The following is a 22,810-nucleotide window of genomic DNA, read 5'->3' as shown; positions in this document are numbered from 1 at the left end:
GAGATAATAATGGATTGGTTTGCACATTTTTGCGGGATGTTTTTGTATGAATCATACTATACATAGTATATAGATAGATAGATGTGTTGTTATTTGAAATAAAGCTTATGAATTAGCTAGATTAGACGAGTCAATCAAATGAATTACACCGTTAGCTGTAAAGCACAAAAGTAACTAGATGATTGAAGAAAATATATCAACATAAAGATGGAAACATTGTCATTTTCAAATTATTTTATTTAATTAAAATTAAAAAGATACAAGCTTTATATGCACGCTTGTTTACACTCATTGAGTCAGTTTTTACCACATTACTCTCAAACTCATCTCCGTCTTCCTTTTTTCTTGTATTACTATGCTTAGTTGAAATAATGCCATTTGAATTTCAACAAATAAAAGCTTTACGCGTTGTTAGCTTTTCTCATTTATAAATGTAGAGTTCTAACCTTAGTTTGTATTAGGACCACTTGGGGTACTACTACTACTATAGGGACTATTCATTTATCAGTCATATTTGAAAGAAAGAAAAAAAAAGGTAAAACGATGCCTCTCTTAAAAAGACTCATTCAATCTGGAAGGATAAACTGGCAAGAATTATCAAGAAAGTAAAAACAGGTTACACTGTTCCTCTTTATTAATTTCATGAACAAAGGATGAAGCAAAAGCAGAACAAAAGTAGAAGCTGCTGAACAACATAACCTTCACATTTCACACTCATCCTTCAAGAATCGCCCCAATAGAGTAAAGAAAGAAAAAGTAGGGAAAATTTCTACCAAAAAAAAAAAAGGAAAAAGAATATCCAATGCCCCCTTATCTTTTACTCTCCTTTTTCTTTGGCTTACCACACTCACCAAACAATGAAAAGCGCCCAACTTTACGCCCTCCTCCAACTGGGGTGCCTTTTACCTGCTTCCAACAGAATTAAACAAGTTTGATCAGACCAAAAAAAAAAAAAAAGTTCAATCAGACAACAAATTTGTTATTGTTATTGAGACAAGTAGATGAATTTTCAGAGAAGATAAGCTCAGAATGAAGTTACCTTCACTGCTCTTCTAGTCTTGGACTTATTATTCCAACATAAAAACCCACAACCTCCAGCTCCCGAACCAGATTCACAATCCCTACAGAAAAAACAATTGACAGTGGCAGTAAGCAACAAATAAAACCTGACTTTCGACACAAGCAATCATTTGTCTAATCCTTTATTGTAGGTTCCGTTTTAATTTTTGACGAAAATAAAAATAGAAAAATAAGAATTACAAAGAAATTTCAGGATGGACTCAATCCACATAACTCAAGTTACAACCTGCAGCTTGTGGGTCAGCTGATTTCCAGGTGATTCAAAATATACAATCAATCATCAGAATGATGGATAGTTCACCCATGAGTGCAATCATTTTTAAATGTGAAAAATGGACCAGAAGAATCAGAAAAAAGAAATTAATTAATTTTTAATAATAATAATAATAATAGTAATAGTAATAGTAATAGTAATAGTAATAGTAATAGTAATAGTAATAGTAATAGTAATAGTAATAGTAATAGTAATAGTAATAGTAATAGTAATAGTAATAGTAATAGTAATAGTAATAGTAATAGTAATAGTAATAGTAATAATAATAATAATAATAATAATAATAATAGGTTATTGATGGTCAGATGTCAGAATCAGTCACCATTTATGGGGTCCATTCCAAATGGAGCCCATGTGAAGAGGTGAAGAACAAGGGCTCCAGAAAGAGCTAAGTTAACGGAAATACTTACCATGTACTGAAGGCAAGAAATCCGATACCATTTACAATACCCACAAGCATGCATGTCAACCATTATAACTCTAAGTAATTTTGCCCAATATTTACCATTCGAAATCTACATTTTAAGTTATTTCCATATGATTCATTCAAGCATTAGAATTAGTTTTTTAACCTTTCAAAGACAAATATTCCACTATCCTGCTAGAAATTATATTAGTCTGCGCATCCAACACTTTCTAAACATGACAGCTACTTTGCCCACCAATCATGCAAGGACACCCACCAATTTGCTATAATTTCTAATCACATTGTACAAGAGAGATAGATTGTAAAATTAATGGAAGACTTACAGGTTATCTTTTCCAGACAATATTGCTAAACTGCTGTCATGCAATATACTTGGGGACATGGGATAACTGTCGGCTCTTTTACCGATCTGATCCTTCGGTAGGACCCTTCCATTTTTAAGGGCCAAAATTTTAAGATCACTATTTGTGTCATCTTCCCTGTGCTGATGAGAGGAAAATCTTGTCGAATCCATGGACTCCGTTGGGTTTACGCCATAGACACCATCCTGAGGCAGGACTTGATTCTTCTCGGGTCTCAAACGACTCAACGATCCAGGGGAACCTTTTTCTACAGCTTGCAACCAGGCAGTTTCCAACCTCTGCTCACGAATTATGGATTCAATTCTCTGCACTGGATTATCCCGTCTTCTTTCCTTCGCGCCATTTCCTTCAGTTGGAATATCTGAGGAACCCATGGCAGATTGAGGCAAACTCGAATATGACATAGCTCCATTCATATGAACTCGCCTTTGTTCGTCCTCACTTGCCAGTGCTGACGCGGCTTGCTTTAGACCCAACGGATTAACCTGATTTTCACCTTCAACATCGGGCAAGAGGATAATTCTGACCTCCACAATGCGTCTAAGAACAATTTCCAAGGAGTTTGTAATGCTACTTAAAAACCTTTCAACCCTGAGTTTAATATCGCCATCCCCAAATGCAACATATGCTACAAGAACACCTGGTAGAAGAACTACGGATTAGGAGAAGGGAACCATACATGACAAAACAAAAGCTGACTTTTAGTAATGAAGGCGTAGAGAAGCAGCATTAAATGAGGGGAAAGAACAGGGAGAGATGTGATACGGCAAAGGAACGAGAAAGAAGGACAACGAAGATAAAATAACTGTTAGAATATATACAAATTATCATACAGGAAAAACGACACATATACATCAAGATAAAATATGCTTTTTAGGGATAACTCAGTTATCTTATTTTTAGAAATAGCATCATTCTTAGGGATATAATGCAAAACAAAATATATAGTAACTGGCAAAGTCTCATTCACTTCTTTTAATGACAGAACTAGGTATAGCTGAACTGAAGAAAAGACGTGTGCAGAAACATTTACGAAAAGCTTAGTGCAACTAAGTTTGAAAAAAATACTTATGATAACTCCTAAACAAGAAAGAACATCAGTTTTGAGCATACTATCAGCTTACCTTGAACTTCAGATATGGACACAAGCTTCCCGTGATCGTGTAGCAGCTGCCTTAATGTCTTAGAGTGGCACCTCTCAATACAACATGACCATATGTCGCATAACTTCCCCGAGTCTATGCATCTAAACATTGTATTCCCAGCAATAAGATCATCGGATGAGACCACTGTGGATCCATCATCTATAACGGGGCTATTTGACGGCTTTGAATTCAAGCTAAAACCATCAATTTGAAGCCTGGAACTGCCGTTTACTGATTTTTGGTAGGAAGCAGGGGGTGTTGACTTTTGAGGCATATATTGGAGGTCTAACTTGTGCTTGAAAGAAGTAATGTCTCTTGAAGCACTTGATGGATCATCTTCAGTTGTCTTGCAGCTCTGCCTCCTGCTGCTACTTGACTGAGTAACATCTGAAGAAGGTACGGAACCAAGCTGCAAAAGAGTTGCTGTAAACCATGTTGAGCGTTCACTGGAAGTCCTTAACTGTTTCTCAGCCTCTGAGAGAAGCTTCAAAGCATTCTTTAACCTCTCCAACTCCGTTTCATTCACTAATTATTCAATTGTAGGATTTTCATTAGTAAGTATATAACACATGACAGTCAAAAGGGATACAAAGCACCCAACCATACAGGAAAAAATGTCCAAAGCAGCTATAACCATCTCTAATCATGTAGTGTATTGATAATAATACGTACTAAAGCACAAGGTCAAAGCCAAAAAACATAATCAGGAAGCAAACCCAAATGACATTGTCGAAATTTATTATACTAGAGGGCTATTCTTTTTCAATGATTTAACAGTTTCCTAGTTGATGATTATGAAGCTCCATTAAATACAAAGTAAGAGAGTGTTTTAAAAAATAGAAACAAGCAGCTGTGCGTTATCTGATCAAATAAGTTGTCATTATACATATCAAATAATGCCTGGCATTCACAATAGCTTTTCATGCAGTACTCAACCAACCTGAACAATAAACTAGTATAGTATATATCACTTGTAGTAATGAAAAACGGGTAGATAACATCAAGATAAACAGTTGATATATTTCACTTGGCCAACACACACTAAATCCACAAGCTCACGCATCATGATATAACAATATTATGCAGTAAGACAGTGAGTACTATTGGTTTATCTTCGTCAATAATATCATTTAGGCTATCATTTATGTTTTACATGAGCAAGAGTAGTTTCCAATCACTCTAAACTTTTGAATGAGAAATGGTGTTGAACTAAATAATAACCCAAACTATTGTCTATATTTTAAAGATTAACCACCATATCAAAGCAAAAATGATGATGAATAACACCAATAAGATCTTATGAAATGGAAACAAAAATTGCACTCACAACTCCGACCACCAAAGAATGAACCGTCGGGTTTGGTATCAACGACCGCATACGATCCAGCTATGATGTCCATAATAAGGCCAGCTAGTTGAGACATCAAAACCATTGGATCAACTCCGGAGTCCATCAATTCTCTAGACCTTTTCACCGTCTCTGCAGTGTCTGATGACATTGCTAATTCTAAAAGTTCCAATAATTTTTCATCTGAAACAACTCCCACCTGTTTCAAGTAATACCAAAAAACATTATTTGTAAATGATATCCATGCAACCAAAAGAAAAACTTCAGTGAAAGTCAAAAGCATTGTCTGAACTGTTCCATTTCAAAGAAAAATAGAGACAACAAACTCACAAGTTCGTTGACAAGAGAAGTAGTGATTCTTTTTCCCAGCAAACTAAGCTGTTCTAACATTGTCTCTGCATCTCGTAGTGAACCGTCTGCATTCAGGGCAATAAGGTCCAGTGCATCTGTTTCAACGTCGAGATTCTCCTGAGTAGATATTTTCCTTAACCTTGTCACAATATCCCCATCTTTGATTTTATTGAAAAGGTACTTCTGGCATCGAGACTGTATTGTTCGCGGCACATTGTCAAGATCGGATGTTATAAATATGAACACAACTCTCTGAGGCGGTGCTTCAAGAAACTTGAGAAATCCCAGCCATGTCTTGGAGGTTAACAAGTGACACTCATCAATAACAAAAACCGTATATCGTGAGGAGGCCGCCGAAGAAGACCCGGCGGCCAATCTTTTGAGCATATATCTAGCTTTATCGATTCCTTTCTTATTAGTTCCATCGACTTCGACAAGATCACAGCTCTTGCCAGAAACGAAATCAGCACATTCCCCGCAATATCCACAAGGCTTACCTTCATCAGAAGCCACACAATTCAAGGCTGCAGCAAATATTCTGGCAGTAGATGTTTTGCCAGTCCCACGGGGACCCTGAAAAAGATAGACAGGAGCAATTCGTCCCCTGGAAACGGCATTGACGAGGGAGTGAACCACAATAGTCTGGCCAATGAGTTCACCGAAGAACAAAGGCTTATACTTGTGGCTGAAACTCCTACTGTTTTCGGAGGAAGATCCTTCTTCGTCCTCATTGAGAGGAACAATCTCCAAACCCTCTTGACTCCTACAACTAGATGACCACCTTCTTCCATCAAGTCTGCTCAGTCCCTCAAGATCAAGCTCCCCAAAGTTAGTAGAAAGTTCGTCATCATCAGTCCTACTCCTACCAATTCCAATAGAGGAAGAACAATGTCTAACATCGCCACTGCTAGTGCTAGTAAGCAAAGGAACAACACCTCCTCCTCCTCCTCTTGCGCCGCGAGCATTCCTGGAAGACATTCTCCGCTTGTGGGGCTGCAAAGCGGAAAAAGAGGATCTGCGATGGTGTCTTGAATATATAGATTGAGTAGCACAGAGAATGCTGCTACCTTTCCTCCTTAAAGTATCTGAGAAGGAAGGAGAACAACAGCTGGCACTATGTTTGGGCGTAGTCCTCTTTGACCAATAACAAGGAATCCCACATCCTTGACGACCAGGCAGATCCAAACGGTCATCATCAATATCCTCATCATCGCCGTCATTAACTGAGGTTGTTGTATAGGATCCAACAGTGCTAGGATAACGGCGGCGGCGATGAGTGTACCTGTTGAAAGAGGTGGTGGACAATGCAGGGGTACTATAGGAATAAGAAGAATCATCTTTGAGACTTGTTCTTGTAAGGAAGTTATTATTGTGATTGAGTTTTCGAAGAAGAGAAGAAGCCCCAGAAATGGAGTTAGAATAATCATCTCCGGAGTCATCATTGTTGGTAATAAGAGGGTGGTGGTTTTTCTTATTATTATTATTATTCTTTTGCTTTTGCTTTTGCTTTTGCTTCTGCTTCTTGTTATGAAGAGTAGGAGGGATTGCTCTTCTGGCATTTGAATATCTGAAAAAGGAGGAGCGGGTCCCAACATCACTCTTTGAATCGAAACCGCCATCAGCAGCGTTGTGAGCATCACTCAAACTGTCTTCTAAACTTGCAAGAAGGGAAGAGGAAGAGTGGTTGTCTTCTTCTTCTTCTTGTTCATCTTGTTTGTTGTAGTTGTTCCAGTTGTATAAGAATACAGTGTTGTTGTGTTTGGCGAAAGGAAGTGAATTGGGATTTGCAGCAGCAGCAGCAGCAGCAGTAGATCTGGAGGTTGATTTCCAGGAAGAAGTTGTTCCGGGATCCCTCAACACACGAGCAGCCTTTCGAATTTGAGTGAGTTCCTTCTTCAAGTGAAGCCTGCTTGGATCATTCATCTTCCTACATTCATTCATTCATTCATTCATGGATCTGAGACATAACACAAACACACCCACACACACACAGGTTAGTTAATGGTTTGTGTGAAAATGTTTGATTTTCTGCTTCTGTTTTTAGTTGACCCCTCTCTCACTCACTCTCTCTCTCATTAATTTAAATTGATTTGGTTAGGGTTTTCTTTTTCTCTGGCTGGCTGGCTGGCTCCAAGTACAAGTCAAATCTTGAATTGAATTGAAAGTGTAATGACCTTGTATGTGTGTCCGTTTGTGTGCATGATTGGCCTTTTATTTTTGGTTAGAAAAGAAGAAAGAACCAAAAAAACTTACTACTACTACTACTACTAACACTGAACAAAGACGACCACTCCTAAGACATCATCCAAAACAAGTAAGGATGGAGGGAAAACTCAATACATACACTCACCCCAATCCAAACCAAACAGAAACAAACTAGAGACACTCACAATCACAATGGACCTTTTCTTTTCTCTTTCTATTCATTCATTGCCTTTGATTCTTTTTTTTCGTCTTACGCTCTCAATCTCATTCTCAATCTCTACATTTAATTACATAATTAAACAATATCACACACATATACTATTCCTTTTATTCCTCTCTTTATTTAGTTAAAATACCAACTATTAATAATTCTAATTAATAGTAATTACTACTAAATACTCATTGCCCTTTCTTACCAATCATACCCAACATCTACCTTCCTCGACCGTTCATATAAAGACATTAGCAATTTCATAAAATAAAATAAAATAAAAAAACATATGCATTGTTTTTATTTTGGTCCTTTATATCATTATATTAAATTATGTTATGAATAAATAATTTAGTAGATGTCCATCATTAGTCTTCCACCTTCCTATAATCCCTATAAGTGAATGAATAGTTAATGGTCTTTAATTGCTTTGATCATTCACTTCCTCATTTGTGTTTTATAAATATGACTCATGCTTTGTTCTAGTGTGTAAATAAACACCACTGTGAAGAGAATAATACAAAAGTTTTCATCTTCTCTATTTTTTATCTTGTCATTTAGTTTATTTATAACATGTTATCAGCACAAAGCTTCAACCAACAGAGGCAATATCTTTTATCTTGTCATTTAGTTTATTTTATAATACGTTATCAGCATGAAGCTTCAATCAACTGAGGTAATATTCAGCGGCGGAGCCAAAAAATTTATCGAGCCTAGGCAAAATTTTGACCGCAAATTTTCTTAGAACAATTAGTAATGATATAATTTTAGAACAATTAGTAATGATATAATTTTAGTTCATTTTCAACAAATAAAAAATATATTATTATCTTTGTAATTTTGGTTGCTACACCTATTTTTAATACAATTTCTTATTAAATTTAGTATTATTTAATTATTTGATTGAAAAAAAATTGTCTCGCTAATATTCTGAATCCAGATCTACCCTTGTTGTTGCGTATCTGCCTTGTATATGTATATTTCTCGAAAGATATGCATAGGTTGATTTGAATATATGTGTGGTTTTTGCAATTTACCACGAATGTGTATAATTACTAGTTCGTAATTTCTCTCGAAGAAATAAGTGATATAATATTGTCCCTCAAAAAAAAAAAGTGATATAATTGTAAATTGTAATATTATTAGAATAATTTGTATTAATGATAAAATAAAGCTTACTCTTATGAAACAAAAATATGCAATACTATATGATGAGTATATGATACCATCACACCAGCATTTCTATCGTTTGTATATGACAAAATTACTAGAAAATTGGGTACTGTAAGTTGTAAAGGAAGATATATATTTTGCTTTGCTGTTGTTTGGATGGCTCCATCAATGGGACAATTTGATATTACTTTATGAGAAATGCTAAGGACAAACTCTCTGTCACACTCTATTGAACACACTCTTTTCTATTGGGCCACATCACCCTCATTCTAAAATACAGGAACTGGCAACCTACTACGCCGGTTCAGAAAACACAATGGTTCCTTTATTTAATAAAATCAAAATTAAAAAGAAAAAATAACTTAGTCATCGTTCTCACCATATAACACCAGACTAAACAAGAGAAAATTATGGAAAGGGTTCTTGACTTCTTTCACTTTTTTTTTTCTCTGTAGTTCTTCCCATCTTATTTATTAACAATACAATACACAAGTGTATTTTTCTTAAAGAAAAAGAAATGTATTTACTAATGCTACCTTTCTCTTTCAGCGTTTGTTTGTGTTAGATTTGATAACAAGCATGATTTTTAATATTTCTATCCATATAGTGGGCTTTGTTATCTCCCTTCTCCCAGAATACATTCTTGTAATTTTTTCTCCGGAGCAATTATACCCTCTTAAACGTGGGTAACAAAATTACTGATAACAATGAAGGTTCTGAAAATCGTTGGAAAATGTAACTTGGAACAATAGGGTTTTTTACATTTTTAATGATCTTAAAGTTCGTCGGAATCATATTACTGTGTTTGATACACATGGCGGTGGAGAATAAAGCTAGATTGTGGGTAGTAACTAGTAAGTGCTAATTGGAGTTAGTGGTGGCATATAATAACCGTAAAATAAACTAAAACAAAATGGAACTTATTTAGTAGGTTAACAGGTTAGGGAATAGAAAAGTCTGATGACGTGGCCCAATAGGAGAGAGTGTGTTTGAGGGAGTGTGTCAGAGTGTTTGTTCATAGCATTTCTCTTACTTTATTGTATTTTTGTGTTTATTTTCTTTTGATTAATGTGTGCATCTCTATCACAATTATATATTTTATCATAATTCTTTATTTAGTCTTGAATTATATGTGAAATTATTTTTCAAGTTTAACCAGTTTTTTTTCTTCATAATTATGGTTAACTTGGTTGGTCTATAATTATATTTTTGCATATAATTTTTGTTAAGAATTTTCTATGACTTGTGGTTATCAAATATTTCTTTGTTTATTCTTGTCAAATTTTGAAAGAAATTGCATTGAAACATCTATGAAGGATTACTAACAAAAAAAAATGATTAAATTTATTATTGTTTGAAAATAATGTGGAATATAGTTTCAGTTTGAACTAAAAAGAAATAAAAAAAATAAGCATTCTTGCATGATTGCGTAAAAAAAATCAATTTTATAGAATCGTTGATTATGAAATTTTGAGATATAATTCTTGAAGAACTAACAACTTAATGTAAAATATCTTTGAAGGATTGCAAAAGTTATGAATTTCTTTGGTTATTATTTATACATTTTTTTTGTATAGTTCCCGGAGAATTTTGCTTGACCATGATGGATATATGTGTCTTGCTGATAGTGTGATTACTCATACGATTTTTAAGGATGAAAAATATTTCTCTTATTTAGTAAAGCGAACCGACGATAATACTATATCTATAAGTTCAAAAATAATTGAAGGTTACGGAAGAGCTAATATAATATTATGTGAAGAATTCTTCAAAAAAAAAAAGGCAAAATTACACTATTAGTCCCTTAACTTTCTTTTAGGTAACACTTTCGTCCTTTATCTTTTTTTTGTCACGATTTAGTCTTTTATGTTATAAAATAACAACATAGTTATCCTTTTTTATGAAAAAAATAATCAAAAACTCCAAAAATAATTCATCAAACTCATAGACAAACGCAAATCTTCATCATACAAGCCTAGAAAATCAAATTTCTTTGAAAAAAATCTCATAAAAAATGATAAGATATTGTCATTTTATAACATAAAGGACTAAATCGTGACAAAAAAAAGATAAAGGACGAAAGTGTTACATAAAATAAAGTTAAGGGACTAATTGTGTAATTTTGCCAAAAAAAAATATTATGTGAAGAAACAATTTTAAACATTAAGAATGCATTATATTATCTCAAATTTGTTATATTACTAAAATTTAACATCACATATAACATCATCGGAGTTAACTCTAAGGGAGATTGGTCACTTTAGTCATTGAATAGGAAATGAGTCGTCATTTTAGTCCCTGAATGCAGATAAATTGCAAAATAGTCCCTGAATATAGACTTTGCTAGTCAATTTAGTTCCTGGATGCAAACTCTGTTAGTCAATTTAGTCCCTGAATGTAGACTCTGTTAGTCACTTTAGTCCCTGAAATTGACCAACAGAGTCTACATTTAGGGACTGATTTGCAATTTCTCTGCATTCAGGGACTAAAGTGACTACTTATTTCTCATTCGGAGACTAAAATGACTAATTCTCATAACTCTAACGAAAAAGGCTAACTTTCACAATATATAGTCGACGTTTGTATCTTTATTGAAAAAAGCGACCACGTTTAATATTCGATAATGTTCTAAATATGGTTTGGAAAAGAACGAGGGAATGCACGTTTGATGTTGAACGCCATCACCTTTCAATTATTCTACAACTAAATTAGGCACCTATGTTTACTTAAGGCTCGAACTAATTAGGTATAACGGTGACAGGGATAAATTGACAACAAAGACTCATAGACAATAGTGTTTATCTTTATATCATCTGTTCCATAAAAAAATAAAAAAAAACTTTATGTAAGTGAAAATTAAGTATGTATAGACGCACCTTCCATCCTGTCTCGTTCGAGCACAAAAATCATCTCTTCGACTCAAAGGGTTAATATTACTTCATCGGTGACCGTTTTCATTTTATTGTTTTTTAAGATATAGCAAAAGAAAATAGTTATTGAAACCTAACATAGATAAGCGAAAGAGTCGGGAATTTAACCCCGATTGCGACGTTAATCCTGATCACAACGTCCGGCTTAACAATTTCGGTATTTTTAGCATTAAACTCGTCTTTGTTTTTATATTATTATTAGAGTTTTAGGATTTTTTTTTTACAAAATATAAACCTTATTCATTCATTCAAATGATAGAGTTTCGATACAATACAAATTCAAAGCCACTAAAAACAAAAAGGACATATTTGCAAACAAACTCACAACATTCATGTTAATTGCATAAAACGACAAAATGCTTATAAATATATGATAAATTCAATGTGATCGGAATATTCATGGCTCCAGATCTACAACATTGATTGTCTCTGGTTTGGTAAAATTCAGATTATGTAATATGAACCAGTCAAATACATGACGTTTTATGGTCTACAATGCGCCGACAATTTGTGGTTCACAACGCACATAACTTATATAAATTTGTGTGTTTGTTTCATTTGCACTCCAAACCACAACCCATGAATATGTATTTAGTATAAATGAACATTAACCTAGCAATAATTTACTACAACAGGGAAAAACCAAATGTTTATGAACTATGTTGATGTCACGCTGTCTGACTTAAAGGATTAACTGGACCAGATTAATAGTTGTCTCAACAAAAGAGACACAAGAAGGATGATTAATGTTGAGTATTGCCGTCCGCCAATCAACTCAGATGGACGCGTTCAGTACACCCATATGAAACTCCCGCGCAACGACGATGTGATAATCATGTTCTCCATAGTTTGTTTGTATGATTCAAAGAGGCTGATCGAGTTAGACGCTACCTTGATGAAATATGTTCATGTTATTCAAGCAAGTTTTATTCAGCCTAAAATATACTAAAAAAACAAGGTGTGCATGGATGAACTCGACGAAGATGTTAATCTGACTCTTTCATGTTCTTGTTTGTGTTTAATCATAACAATCAAAATGTTTACTTAAAATTGAAAATGAACCAAAATTTCGTTTTCATGTTTATAAACTTTATAGTATTTATTTCTTGAACCAATTAAATTTCTGACAATAAAGTGAAAATGTTGTTTCAAATTGAAAGGGAGCTTTTAAATTTTGTTTTCGTTATTTTATTTATTCCTAGACCCAATTACATTTGAATGTTGACAAACAATTCTAAACAAGCATTCCGACATCCAACAATTGTTATCAGAGTGAAAGAAAAATGGTGGACCTAAGACAATTTTCTGTAACAACTAAGGGTTTGAATCCTGAAATTATCACTCTAGGAAAAAGTGTACCTAACTAAAACTTCTAATCAGAGTTAATCCCGCAAGATGCAATCTGAAGATTTTCAGTCAAAGACGACACCCCAAAGAGAAATTACACTTATGTCCGAATGGCCAAGATCAGAACTGTACACCAATATTCAAATTGTGTTCTGCTCTTCACCTCACCAGACCAAGCATTACAACGATGAAAGGGAAGTAAAAAGAACTGAACTCAATACAATTCTCAAGAACCCTTCTCAACAGTAGCTTCAATGCAAATCTCAAGATCATTTCTCCACGGTAGCTTAATCTAAGCATTCAAACAATTGGAACTGTCATCCTTCAGTCACCTCAAATTTCCTCGAGGCTGTTAAAAATGAAACCCCGCTTAAAATAAATGTTTGAATTATCAATACCTTGTTTTTCTCTTTCTTTCGGAACTCAACATCCTTCGATAAATACTTACACGAAATGCACTCATGTCCCATAAAAGTCAAGAATCTTGCCACGAGCAGCATCCAAGTCCCTTTGAGGACAATCTTGGAGACTATCCAAATAAGTCTGCTTTACAATTTGGTTCCCCTTTTAAAAAAAATGCAGAAACAAAATATTTATTAAATTAACACCAGAAACTGCATAATATATTTATATATTTTTGTTGCCAATGACTACTTAAAAACACAAATTCCCATAAATAGTAGACAGTAGGAATGGAGTCACAAAATTTGAAATTCTGTCTGCATAGTCACTTAAAGAGCATTGACTAGAACAGGCAACAATGGTTTCACTTACAGAAATGCTAACAAACATTTTAATCTTGCCCGCTAATGGTCCAAACGTTCAGAGCTATCCAATTCTTGGCTTCTTGATACTGCAGCCAGGGCACTTGTATTGCTTGATGTGTTCAGCCTTGGCAGGAGTAATTTTAACACATTTACCATGGAACCATTTCTCGCACATATCACAACAGATCCAGAATTCATCGGTGCCATAATTATCACCACAAGCACCACAGGTTGCACCTTGTTCATCATCATCTTCTTCCTCTTCTTCTCCACTGTCAACCTCTTCTTTGACCGGTGCAGACATCTTCACACCCTTGGTCTGGGATTCAGACTGGCGGGACTGTTAAAAGGAAGCATCCAAACAGGAAAACACGAGTGAATTCCATATGCATGGCAGTGATAGAAACATAAAATAAAAATATGAAATGGAAAACTGTATACCTTTCCACTTGATTTGTATTTGCTATTGCTACCATTGTTGTGAGCAGTCAGTTGGTCCTTTGATTGCTTAGCAGTTCCTGTTGCAAGCTCAAAGACTGTGGGCAGATCATTTATCATCTGAAAAAGCCTTTTCCTGTAAATAACCATTTCAACCAAAATTAGATGAAAATCCTAAATATTAATATCACGTACAAACTTAGAGCTCAACATTCTCCAGATTTCTAGCAATATGCATTCTCTTGTTGAGGCTCCTTAAGAAATATGGCTTTTTGATTTATTTTTTTTCTTCTTGACCTGCCCTATGCCAATTATTTTGCAAAAGAAATATCATACATCTCCCCAATTCTTGATTGGACTATCATTTTAGATATTCAACTGAGTCATTGTCAATTGTATAGGGAAAAGGGATCCAATGGGAGGGGGTGACTCAAGTATATATCTCAAAGATGACGGATTAAAATTGGGGAATCTGCTTCTTGCAAATGCAGGATAAGGCTGCCAACAATAGACCTATAATGGCTCCAACCCTTCCCTGGACCCTGCCATGACAGGAGCTTTGTAGCACAAGGTTGACCATATAACTAAATTTCCCTAAATGAGTTGACCTAAAGTTTTTCTTTTATCCCTCTACCTTGAGCATCAGAATCAGACCATCCTCCGATTGGGGATACCTTGGTTCTTCTCCCCACATCCCCAAAGCACTTGAGGCAAGAATCTATCATCTATTCTACACTCAAAACCACTTAAGGCAAGACTCAACCACCTTTCCTAATCTTATGTAACCACTCATCATTGTAACATTATCATCTCTAAAACACTCGGCTCACTTTCTTTATGGCTCTTTACTGCCCCTATGTAGTCCCATATAGCATTATTGGTTTTATAGGCAAAACTCTTCTTAAACTGTAGTGATACTTTTCCAATGCCAATTACACTAATCATTATTCTGTTTCATCCATCCTACAAAGATCCTGTGATTGACGTGGTCATCTATCTCCCCATCATTTTGTACATTCGATCCATGTTATTCAAAACTATGTGGCCAATGATGGTTAGCGTAGCATAATGGACGACTCCCAACATGCTATAGTACCAAAGTCTATTGAAGAGAGAAACAGGGGAGAAGAGGAGATTTTGTCACACAGAGTACAGGGGAGAGAAGGTCGCCGGAGTCAGCACCAGCCGCGCCGGAGCCGCATGTCCAACAAAGGTCACAGAGAGGTGAGATCGTGGAAGCGAAGAGCGGTCACAGAAGTCAAAAACTATACATGGTTGAAAATGAAAAAACAAGGGCCTTTTTGTTGTTTTGTGATAAAAACGAGGCCATTTTTTTACTTTTTTGCTTATCTTATTCGTTGTCCCCATCTTCTCCGCAATTTCTCTACCATTCCTCCGTGATTTTAGCTACCCCCGCACAGCACTATGGCCGCAACGCAGATCCACTCCACCCCAACATTTTGTGAAGCACAGAACCTCCATAGTCATGAGAAAGAATAAGCATCCCATAGTCACGTCCCATGTTGATTTTTGTGTTGTAATTGTTCAAACATAATCCATAACTTTCTCAACAAGGGGGACTGAGATTATAGTAAGAGAATTATTTACTAATGAGCCATTTATGAGCATGCTACTAAGCAACAAGAACATTACATAACTTCCAATTTTTCATGTTTGTCTACATATTTAAAAGACTATTGAGAAGCAAAAAATAACTAAAATATAAAATTAGCAGTTTCACACATACACAAAGCACATTGCAAATTTCAAATAGATTAAACAGATAAAACTTGATGCAAATATTGTGCAGTGCTTGAATGAATGATTCTGAACAGCCTAGATGCATCAAAGAAGTTCAACAGAAATTCTTACCTATCATTCTTACCAAATCCAAAGCGGGCACCAAAATAGAAAGCAACAGCGAGCAGCCATGAGTCACTGTGAACTGCAACCAGTGATAACCAGTCCTTCTCCTGCATTCCATCCCGAGCAAAGTTTATACCCAATGCTGGCTCGGGAAGTTCAGGAGGCACTTCCTCAACAGGCAAGTTCACTTCCCATGTTTCATTTGGAAACCCATAGAGGCACAAATTCTCCTTTTCTGCAATTGTCAATGAGAACAGTATAATTTTAACAAATAACGCTTTAAACAATAACTTTTTATGGGTTTTTCCTATTTGGGATAGGCTACGGAGGCAAATTATGTAAACTACTTGTATAAAATATAACCATTCAAATATTTATAATATAAACAATGAAAGCGAAATTTCAGAGACAAAAGATGATTTGCAAACATGGATTAGGCTAATGATCACTTTTAAACCAACTTCAAAAGATAACAAAGGCAAAGAGAAAAACGACAGACCGGTGAGTTTAATTGGATACGGTGAGAAGGCAATGAAGGTATATTGGTAATAGGTAAAAGCACTGAATTGAAAATAAGAGGACAAAACAAAATGGCAATTAGTTGCAGTTGATCATCCATAGGTTGTTATTGATTGTGGATGGCCAAAATTGTAGCATTTTAAGGCGGCAGAAAACAGCACAGGGCCAGCATCCTTAAAAAATGTGGCAGTGCAAGCAATGTGGCATGGGGAGTATTAAATCAGTAAACCCCAATTCACCCCGCACTGCAGCAGAAAAGTTGTGAATTGTATGTATACAAAGAGTGTGTATGGAATTGAGTGTTGACGAAAATGCAAGCAAGCATATGAATAGCAAAATAGAAAAAAGAAAAAAAGGAAAACCCTAGGAGTAAGAGCATAGCAGAAAATAAGGATTATTAAAAGCGCAGAGACAGACGGTGAAGAACAGAGAACTAACCGGGATCGCAGAGCTGGTAAAACTTTTCAACGTCTGCAAGAGAAAGAGAAGAAGGATGAAGATTCAGTAAAAACAAAAAACAAATAAAAAAAAAATAGTCGCGAGAAAGAAACTGACCAGTAGTGAGAGCTTTGATCAAACCGGCGCGTCTGCCTTTGTAATCGCTAAAAACTTCTTCAACAGTTCGAGGTACTGGGTGCTGTGCCATTCCTTCCATCCTCAATTTCAATTTCAACTCAATTATACTCCCACTAGATTTTCGCTTTTCTTTTTCTTTTTCTTTTTCTTCTCTATTCTTTCTACCCTCTAGCGACCCTAGGGTTTTATATTATTATTATTATTATTACATTATTTCTTTTTTACTACCCCTTCTTTTCCACTATTTTCTATTTTAAAAATACATACCCCCTCCGGTCACAAATATAATCAAAAATTCATAATTTAGATTTATTTAATAAATGATGTATGTGGTCTTTATTGTAGACAACATACATCATTTATTGAATGAATCTAAAATATGATTTTTTGCTTATATTTGTGACCGGAGGATGTACATGATCAAAGAGTTTGTGTTTCTCCGGATTCATTCAATTCAACAGAGGAAATTTTACCTTACACCCCTACATTTATACGGGGAAAAGCCGACCCAAGCAAGGTAGTAAGGCAATCAAAAATACGGGGTTCTACTCTCACCGTCATAATATATAATCTAATTTTTCCTCCCACTCTTAATTTATATCATAATTTATTTTATATTAAAAACATAAATTATAAACTACTTTAAAAAATTCTGACAAAAAAAAAACTACTTTCAAAATTAGATTTTATTAAATTAATAGTGGGGTAATATAGATCACAACAAAAGTTATCAAAATAAAATCCTTTGATTTTTTTTTTTATAAAAGTCAAATGTTTAATACTTTTGTTTCAGGGGAGAATATTAAATACTTGTCTATTTTATCTATTCTATATTATATATAAAGAAAATGATATTATTTATCTTTTTTTCTTTACAAATATTTTTATCTTTTTAATAATATTATTTAAATATTTGTTCAAAAAAATATACTATTTTCTTTCCAAAAAAAAATACTATTTAAATATTTATTAAAAAATTAGTTAAGTTTTCGTGAGCTTAGCTCGATAGGCAGGGATATTGCAAAATATATGCAGGAGTCGAAGTTCAAACATCGAACACCACAGTTCTCCGTATTTAAAATGTGCGAGCTTCAACCACTATACTACTTTATAAAAATAAAAATAAAATATAGTTAAATCTTTTATAATATAAACAATTCCGGTAAGATAGGTAAAATACAAGTTAAATCTTAATTTGACCGTAGTATATTCCCAAAAAATTATAATTAGACGTGACAAAATAAATATCAAATTAAATTCAATAGAAATGCGGGTGTGATGTATATAGAGAATACAAATTTATTTTCTTCTTGTGTTTCACACTTTCTCTTCCCTTGAACCATTTTGGAACACATAGCGTTGGACTTTAAGGTATTGATCTTTAATCTTGAAGTTGTACGGAACTCCTCCAAGGTATCCATAACAACTTCGACATGTTCAATACCAACTTCGTAAATTAACATAACATCATCAACAAAAAGAATGAGATAGTAGTGGGCCACCCTTAGATATATGGTTACATTTTCGTATCTCACTTAGGACTTTCGGTTGAATATTAAGAGAAAGTTTCTCCATACATAGATCAAACAAGTAAGGGGATAAAAGATTACTTTCGCAAAGACCTCTGGATGGAGTAAAATGTTCAATGTTGGCACCATTCCAAAGCACAGCCAAATTGCTAGACTGGAAACAACTCATGATGTGAGATACAATTATCGGAGGAAAGCGAAAATCATGGAGGGTGATCTCAAAGAAGTCCTAGTTAAATCTATCATATGATTTTTGTAGATCAATTTAAAACGAAATAGATCCCTTGTTTGCATGAGTGATGTATGAAATGAACAAATTCCTATACTAGGATGACATTATGAGTGGTACCTCAACCAATGATGAAATTATCTTTAAAAGGACCTATCAAGTCATCAATTTGCGTTCGTGCCGGGACGCTCTATTCTTGATAATGCAATGGCATACATAGAGGTAATTCATTTTATGCAAACTAAATCTCGAGGAAATGATAGATATGTTGCGCTAAAGCTTGATATAAGCAAGGCCTACGATAGAATGGATTGGGATTATCTATGAGAGGTGATGGTTAAAATGGGTTTTAATAACAAATGGATCCATTGGATTAGTATGTGCATTGAATTAGTGGATTATTCGGTTGTTGTTAATAACGAGGCAGATGGTCCTGTCATTCCGGGTCGCGGACTCCGACAAGGGGATCCTCTTTCTCCGTATCTTTTTATTTTATGCGCAGAAGGTCTTTCTTCACTCATTAGCGATGCAGAAAATATAGGCACAATTACCGAAACTCAGATTTGCAGAGGGGCTCCTGCTGTATCCCATCTTTTAGTTGCTGACGACTGCTTCCTGTAACACCCCATTCTCCCAAGTACGTAATATTAATTATTATAATCAGAGTAAACTATACAACGGAGTGTCACACTGCTAATCAAAATTTCATAAATAGAAAATATCTATTTATTTAAGACCAACATAAAGAATCTTAATAAACCGCAGCGGAATAATTCTTTAAAAATATAATTTCAACCAAAATTCAACATCAATGAAAATCTTGGCACATAGGCCCCAACATAAATCAACTTTATTTTCAACAACGATAAACTCTAATAGCAAGTCTTTTCCAAAATATGTGATACATAAAAGAAATGAGAAGACATTCGCAACGATTTCCCCATCCTAGTATGTATCAGAGCCCTAGACACTTGAGCCAACCAAACCTACAAGTCATCAGTACCTGCACATTACCCACGGTCGAGGCAACATATACGCAGAAGGGGTGAGAAACTTATCCAATAATAATAATATATAATTCATCAAATTAATGAAAACAACAAAGCATATCACAACAGGCATCATTAATAATGTATTTAAATAAACACATAGGCAACGACATAATTATTTTCAGCAACAAGGTACAGCAACAACAACAACAACGTTATCCACAACGACACCGACAACTCGACAATGCGACAACGACAACAACTCGACAATGCTACAACGACAACAACAACCCAACAATGCTACGACAACAACAACTAATGCATCATGCAGGTGGTACCAATCTACGCGCGTTGAATGCTAAGCATTCCAGGGCATAAGCCCCCAACGATTTGGATGGTTAAAGCATCCCAGGGCATAAGCCCCCAACAGGTGAATGATAAACATTCCAGGGCATAAGCCCCCAACGGTTTGAATGATAAACATTCCAGGGCATAAGCCCCCAACAGATGTGAGTATGCAAATGGACTCAACTTGTGTATATCAACATACAACTTAAACAGCGACTACAACAACAACGTATGTGCCTAAAACAATTATGACACACTCCCCAACTTCGACATCAGATGATACAATGACATCAACAACGGAAATCAACAACATAGCATATATATAAATCAATTACATTCATCTCTAAGTCTAAAACATCCTTCAAAAGCAATTAAGTTTTAATCAATAGGACATAAGCCAAATACCCATAAAACACCTCAACTAAGTCCCTAACACTTAAGTTTGAAGTTGGGAAACCAACCATATGTTTTTGGACTAACTTGGGATTAGTTATGCTAAGTTTTCTTAAAGTTTTCTGAAGACCCACTTGGACTATTTTTATCATAACTCAAAATCTACAAATCTTTTCCACGCCAAACCAAGGCCATTATAAAGCTAACTTAATTATCTACAACTTTCATGTTTACACCGAAAGCTAATTCAAAACAAAAACGGGTGAAAAAGACGCAAGAACACGAAACAGGGGAATGCTGTCACTGTTACATCGTACTACGATGGAATGCATCGTACTACGATGGGATATACTGAAAAATTTGTTTTTGCTGCTGGAAAAATCGTAGTACGATTTCCCAGCATCGTACTACGATGGAACGTGGACAGTTCTACGGAAACAGACCAGTTTTCACTCCAAAAACCCCAATTTCATCAACCCAAACCCCAAATTTGATCCCATAATCACCCAAAATGAATTAGAAACATGTTTACAGGTTTATTAGACAACATAGGGGATAAAACAACATATAATCATGCAATTCAACAACAAGTTTCATCATAATTCATCATCTAACATAACTTCTCAAACCCTAAAAACCAAGAACAACAAATTCATCAATTTTCAAATTATATATTATGATTATTGAAAGGAATCCCACCCTTACCTTATCTCAGCAAATTCTACAGCAAAAACGGTTGGATTCTCTCTTCCTAGCTCTTCTCCTAGCTTTCTCTTGGTTCTTCTCCTCTTTCTCTCCAAAAGCCAGTTTTTCCAATGTTTGTACGTGAAAATGTTTCTATCTCTTTTTCTTTATTTTACTCCCAAAAATATAACTCTTTTCTTTTCTCACTTAACTCCCTTAATTTCTATTTAATTTCTACTTAATTCCCATTAACCAAAAATAAATACTAATTCTACCTATTTCTATTTCTCCTATTATTTCCACAAATAATAAAACCACATTCATTTAAATAATACACAACTCCATGAATCATATAATAAAATAGCATCACACCATATATCACATAAAAAATCATATAATATATATATTTCACATAAAATCACATATATATAACAAATAAAGTCATATAAAATATTCACCCATCTACGAAAAATAATAGAATAAAAATGGGGCGTTACAACTCTCCCCAACTTAGAGAATTTCGTCCTCGAAATATTACCTCAAGCAAACAACTCAGGATATGACTCCTGCATCTTACTCTCCAACTCCCAAGTAAGACTTTCACCAGTTGCTCCTCCCCAAACAATTCTCACTAGAGGTATCTCTTTGCCTCTCAACGTCTTCACCTTGCGATCATCAATCCTCAAAGGTAAAGTCTCCACCGTAAGGTTGTCTCTAACTTGCACATCATCTCTAGGAATAACATGTGAAGGATCCGCTACATACTTCCGAAGTTGCAACACATGAAACACATCATGCAAGTTCGAAAGATGTGGTGGCAAACCAACTCTATAAGCCACCGTACCAATTCTCTCAGATATCTGATAAGGACCAATAAACTTTGGAGTCAACTTCTTGGACTTCAAAGCACGACCCACACCGGTCATATGAGTGACTCTCAAAAACACATGGTCACCCTCTTGAAACTCAAGGTCTTTCCTACGCTTGTCATGATAACTCTTCTGTCGACTCTGCGACTCTTTCATATGCTCTCTTATCATCTTGACCTTCTCCGTAGTCTGCTAAACTATTTCAGGTCCCAACACAACACTTTCACCCGACTCAAACCAACATAAAGGAGTTCTACACCTTCGACCATATAAAGCTTCGAAAGGTGCCATACCAATACTCGAATGGTAACTATTGTTGTACGTGAACTCTATCAATGGTAGGTGACTGTCCCAAGCTCCACCTTGCTCAAGTACACACACCCTCAACAAATCTTCTAATGATTGAATCGTCCTTTCCGACTGACCATCTGTTTGCGGATGATAAGCTGAACTCAACTTCAGCTGAGAGCCCAAAGCTTCTTGCAAGCTCTTCCAAAATCTCGAAGCGAACCTCGGATCTCTATCCGACACAATACTCGACGGGACACCATGCAACTTCACAATATTATGAATATAGATCTCCGCCAACTGAGCTACCGAATAAGTGATATTAATTGGAATAAAGTGTGCCGACTTCGTCAATCTATCGACAACAACCCAAATGGCATCATGCCCTCTTTGAGTGTTTGGTAAACTCGTCACAAAGTCCATGGAGATGCTATCCCATTTCCATTCCGGCACATCTAAAGG

General features: G+C 35.1%; 2 protein-coding genes across 4 annotated transcripts; both read right to left on the bottom strand.

Annotated features, from left to right (window-relative positions):
* Positions 1-572: 572 nt before the first annotated feature.
* Positions 573-7,383, bottom strand: STI (AAA-type ATPase family protein). The gene is made up of 6 exons (XM_085732872.1): positions 4,967-7,383; positions 4,616-4,835; positions 3,268-3,813; positions 2,105-2,783; positions 1,040-1,121; positions 573-906 (listed from the first exon to the last, which is right to left on the bottom strand). Exons 1-6 carry the CDS (start codon positions 6,926-6,928, stop codon positions 811-813), a joined length of 3,585 nt encoding a protein of 1,194 aa, XP_085588998.1. The 5' UTR covers positions 6,929-7,383; the 3' UTR covers positions 573-810.
* Positions 7,384-12,671: 5,288 nt separating this feature from the next.
* Positions 12,672-17,180, bottom strand: AL6 (alfin-like 6). 3 transcript variants are annotated; one of them, XR_015021553.1, is made up of 7 exons: positions 16,999-17,180; positions 16,882-16,914; positions 15,931-16,159; positions 14,062-14,194; positions 13,628-13,960; positions 13,252-13,417; positions 12,672-13,145 (listed from the first exon to the last, which is right to left on the bottom strand). XR_015021553.1 is itself a non-coding variant. In XM_085732871.1 (5 exons), the coding sequence occupies exons 1-5, from the start codon at positions 17,096-17,098 to the stop codon at positions 13,682-13,684; spliced, it is 774 nt and encodes a 257-aa protein (XP_085588997.1). In that variant the 5' UTR covers positions 17,099-17,180; the 3' UTR covers positions 13,455-13,681. The 3 variants fall into 3 exon arrangements, 1 of the variants encoding a protein (XP_085588997.1); XR_015021554.1 differs by having other exon boundaries at positions 12,672-13,202; positions 13,302-13,417; XM_085732871.1 differs by lacking the exons at positions 12,672-13,145; positions 13,252-13,417 and having other exon boundaries at positions 13,455-13,960.
* Between the last annotated feature and the right edge of the window lie 5,630 nt (positions 17,181-22,810).

The sequence above is a fragment of the Medicago sativa genome, chromosome 8, assembly GCF_051527215.1.
Source record: "Medicago sativa cultivar Bolivia chromosome 8, Bolivia_mono, whole genome shotgun sequence".
Lineage (NCBI taxonomy): Eukaryota > Viridiplantae > Streptophyta > Magnoliopsida > Fabales > Fabaceae > Medicago > Medicago sativa.
This window is presented reverse-complemented; position numbering and strand designations above follow the sequence as displayed.